General features: G+C 40.7%; 1 protein-coding gene across 1 annotated transcript; it reads right to left on the bottom strand.

Annotated features, from left to right (window-relative positions):
• Window positions 1-475: 475 nt before the first annotated feature.
• LOC121384826 (histone-lysine N-methyltransferase 2D-like) lies at window positions 476-4,201 on the bottom strand. The gene is made up of 2 exons (XM_041515415.1): window positions 4,011-4,201; window positions 476-2,013 (listed from the first exon to the last, which is right to left on the bottom strand). The coding sequence occupies exons 1-2, from the start codon at window positions 4,105-4,107 to the stop codon at window positions 587-589; spliced, it is 1,524 nt and encodes a 507-aa protein (XP_041371349.1). The 5' UTR covers window positions 4,108-4,201; the 3' UTR covers window positions 476-586.
• Window positions 4,202-4,767: the final 566 nt, after the last annotated feature.

Below are 4,767 nucleotides of genomic sequence, written 5' to 3'. Positions count from 1 at the left end.
GTTTTTCTCTTTTTTTTCTAACTTTGGTAAATAAAGTTTGCTTTGTTTGACACCACTTGAACACAGCGGATGTCAAACGTTATCATTCTAACATATAGTGTTATCATTCTAACATATAGTGTTATCATTCTAACATATAGTGTTATCATTCTAACATATAGTCTTCAGAGGAAAGTCGTAATATTGCTTTCATTAGCTGCAATGGATCTGTTGTATGCACTTCCCCATAGACAGGATAGCACATACCACAGCTGTTAATACATCTGTCCTTTGGAAAAAAGTCTGTTAATACACAATCTGAGCAGAGATTTCAATCACTGCCAGGCGTAAACAAAAAAAACCACGAATACACACGCTACTCAACATATAACATGGCAATTGATTAACAAACTAACTATATTTTATAAACAATAATTCTTTTTCTTTTATTTATTTATAAATGCACACAAAAATAAATAAATCAAGACATTGCAGATATTACTTCTTTGTTATACGCCATATCAGCATAGGCCGTGATCCGTTCCCACTGCATATTGCATTTACCAGTGATGAGGTATAGCACAGTTCGAGATCAGAGTTTCTTGTTTCACACTATCGTTACGACGCCATAGCTGTTGGGATGGTACATAGTATGATACGTCGGGAACCTTTGTTGCAGTTGTTCTGCTGCAGGAGCAGTTGCTTCAGAAGCTGTGGGCATACTGGAAACTGGCGCCTGAGAAGCAGGGACGGCAGCATGAAAACGACCACCAATACCACGTCCGCCAATACCGCCAAAGCCACGTCCGCCAATACCGCCAAAGCCACCACCACCAAAACCACGGCCGCCAACAACACCACCGACACCACCACCCACGCCAACACCGACACCGACACCAACACCACCACCGACGCCAACACCGAAACCAACACCACGACCAACACCAACACCGCCAACACCTCGAATAGCTGGTACCGGCTTTATCACAGTCCGTTTTGGTACCATGGCAGGCATATACGGTCCCGGAGCGACCATTTGAAATTGTGTATATTTAGGATGTGCCTTTAGCCCCTTCATTGGCTGAAACTGGGAAAGCTGAAACATCGTTTTAGCACCTCCATGACCTCGGAACATCTGGGCTTGGATCATCTGAGGCATTGGTCCTAGCTGTGTTATCAATCCCACTGGTGGTAGTAGTTTCTTCTGGGGGAAACCTATTGGTGCAGATAGCGTCTGAGCTGCCTGAGGCGTCCTGGATGTTTGGGGCGCAGGTACCATCTGAAACGACTGGGGCACTGGCTGCATCTGGTATCCCTGTGACATTGGTATCATCTGCATTGCTTGTGGAGCAGTATGCATTTGAGGTGCTTGTGGCACTGGTTGCATTTGAGGTACCTGAGGGGCAGGCTGCATTTGAAACGATTGTGGAACCATCTGTGGCATTGGCACCATCTGAACTGTTTGTGGAACTGGCACCATCTGAACTGCGTGTGGGGCAGGCTGCATTTGAGTAGCTTGTGGTGCTAGCTGCATTTGCGGTGCTTGCTGAAGTTGCGGTACTAACTGCTGAAATGCGTGTGGGGGGGCAGGCTGCATTTGAGCAGCTTGTGGGGCTGGTACCATCTGCATTGCCTGTGGGGCAGGCTGTAATTGAAGTGTCTGAGGTGCTGGCTGCATCTGGACTGGTTGAAGACCGGGCTGCATCTGGACTGGTTGAAAACCGGGCTGCATCTGGACTGGTTGAAAACCGGGCTGCATCTGGACTGGCTGAAAACCGGACTGCATCTGAAGAGGCACTGCTGGAGGCTGCGTTTGATAAACCTCGGGTGTTGGCTGCATTGGAAGTGGTTGTAGACCTGGCTGCATCTGAAATGCGTCTGGCGGTGGTTCCATTTGTTCCTGTGGACCAGGCTGCATAGGAAAGCCTTGTGGTGGAGGCATCATTTGAAGATCGGGCGGCCCAGCCTGAGGTCCAGGTCCCATTTGTTCCGTCGGTTGTAACATAAATTGTGGTGCACTAGCCCCATAGCTACCTGTAATGTAATCAAAATCGTTACCATATTATCAAACTAACATTTATGGGTACAGCAGTGTCGTGGCATGACACTACAAACTGTTTACGGGTAAATGTTCGTAAACAGTATCTACAAACTGCCTACAGATAGCTTTTCGTAAATATCTACAAACTGCCTACAGATAGGTTTTCGTAAATATCTACAAACTGCCTACAGGTAGCTTTTCGTAAATATCTACAAACTGCCTACAGGTAGCTTTTTGTAAATATCTACTAACTGCCTACAGGTAGCTATTCGTAAATATCTACAAACTGCCTACAGGTAGCTTTTCGTAAATATCTACAAACTGCCTACAGATAGCTTTTCGTAAATATCGTCAAACTGCCTACAGATAGCTTTCCGTAAATATCTACAACCTGCCTACAGGTAGCTTTTCGTAAATATCTACAAACTGCCTACAGATATTTTTTCGTAAATATCTACACACTGCTTACAGGTTGCTGTTCATAAACAGTATTTACAAACTTCATACAGGTAGCTGTTCATAAACAGTATTTACAAACTGCCTACAGGTAGCTGTTCATAAACAGTATTTACAAACTGCCTACAGATAGCTGTTCATAAACAGTATTTACAAAATTCATACAGGTAGCTGTTCATAAACAGTATTTACAAATTTCATACAGGTAGCTGTTCATCAAACCGTATCTACAAGCTAGCTGTTCATAAACAACAGTTCTAGATACCTTTTCTATACCAACACTACCAGTTTCTATACAAACACTACCAACGCTACCAGTTTCTATACAAACACTACCAACACTACCACTTAATATACACACTACCAGTTTCTATGCAAACACTACCAGTGCTTATACAAACACTACCAACACTACCAGTTAATATACAAACACTACCAGTTTCTATACAAATACTACCAGTTTCTATACAAACACTACCAATTAATATACAAACATTACCAGTTTCTATACAAACACTACCAACACTACCAGTTAATATACAAACACTACCAGTTTCTATACAAACACTACCAGTTTATATACAAACACTAACAGTTTCTATACAAACACTAACAGTTTCTATACAAACACTAACAGTTTCTACAGAAACAACAATAAACGTTTGTGTCAACTAAAAAGAAGAAGAAAAAAAGTTAGCCGTGCCGATAGATGAACGCCAATGTGTTTATTGTAGTACAAAATATTATCTAAATATACTTCAAAATTGTAATCACATTTATATTTACAGTAGAGTTCTAAACGTGAGAAGGTAGACAACTTTGTTATAGTATTTTGTACGTACTGATCTCTAAGACGTTGTTTAAGAACTTGAGAAGGTAAATGTAAAACGTCCTCATTATCCCATGCATCAATAAAACCAATAAAACCAAGTTCATATAAAATAGATTTTACGTATGATACTCAGTTTTTACAGTTTCTGCTAGAGTTCATATCATGTTGTAAAGATCTATACATTTTGTATAACATAGAAGTTTGATTACAGATAATTTTCCGCCAATATAATAAAAGACTTTGTTTACATAACACAGAAATAGGTATTCTTCCTAATTCAGCAAAAACAGCTACATTGGGTGTTCTCGTTTTCACTTTTAAAACATTTTTACAGTATTTGACTTCATTTTTTTCTAAGTCAGCAATATTATTAATGCTAGCTACCTCGCAGCCATACAGGCATAATCATTCTATCAAACAGATACATCTTTGTGCTAATATCCACTGGAACATGTAAAAATAAATTATACAACGAAAATGCACTTTTCATAGCTTGTTCTGACAGCACTTTACAAGACGTTTTAAAATTGCCAGTATAACTAAATGTAATACCCAGATAATTAAACGTATCCAAAATATCAATACTAGAGTCTTTGTATTTAAAACTAAATTCAGCTACAGATCTTCGTTTTTCAAACACACATATTTTAGTTTTATCTAATACGTTATACAACACGCATTCGTTTCCTTTCAATTACTCACCCATATCGTATATTTCGTCCCTACGATAGGGAGTCATACCGCCCATCGCCTTTCCGCCATAGTAGGGGCGGTACGTACCACGGAACTGACGTCCCATGCCGGGGTATCCGTTGTACCCTCTTCCTCCTCCACCCCATCGGATGGAACTAACACTTGCCGTCAAGGCCAACAATAGCACGCATGTAGTGGACTTCAGCATCTAAAAGACAGTTGTAAAGTATCATTAGTTGGGGTTTTTCCGTTGTTTTGGGTTTTCATTATCATGCTATGCCGGCCTCAGTGGTGTCGTGGTTAAGCCATCGGACATGAGGCTGGTAGGTACATGGTTCGCAGCCCGGTACCGATTCCCACGCAGTACGAGTTTTAAAGACTCAATGGGTAGGCGTAAGACCACTACACTTATCTCTCACTAACAACTGACAACTAACCCACTGTCCTGGACAGACAGCCCAGATAGCTGAGGTATGTGCCCAGGACAACGTGCTTGAACCTTAATTGGATATAAGCACGAAGATATGTTAAAATGAAATGAAAATCATGCTATGTTTGAAGCTTTGCCAAACATATGGGCCCAGGTTTACAAAACATTGTAAGCCAAGTTTGAACGTAAACGTAAGTGTGTGACTAAACTACAATTCTTAATATTATTAACAGTACAACAAATATCATTTGAAGAACACATATTTCATTTCAGTTTGTCTTAAAAGGCGCAGACCCTTGTTTCAACCTGTAACAATGGACACTAAGTTTGGTTAAG

Source organism: Gigantopelta aegis, chromosome 10 (assembly GCF_016097555.1).
Source record: "Gigantopelta aegis isolate Gae_Host chromosome 10, Gae_host_genome, whole genome shotgun sequence".
NCBI classification, from domain to species: Eukaryota; Metazoa; Mollusca; class Gastropoda; order Neomphalida; family Peltospiridae; genus Gigantopelta; species Gigantopelta aegis.
This window is presented reverse-complemented; position numbering and strand designations above follow the sequence as displayed.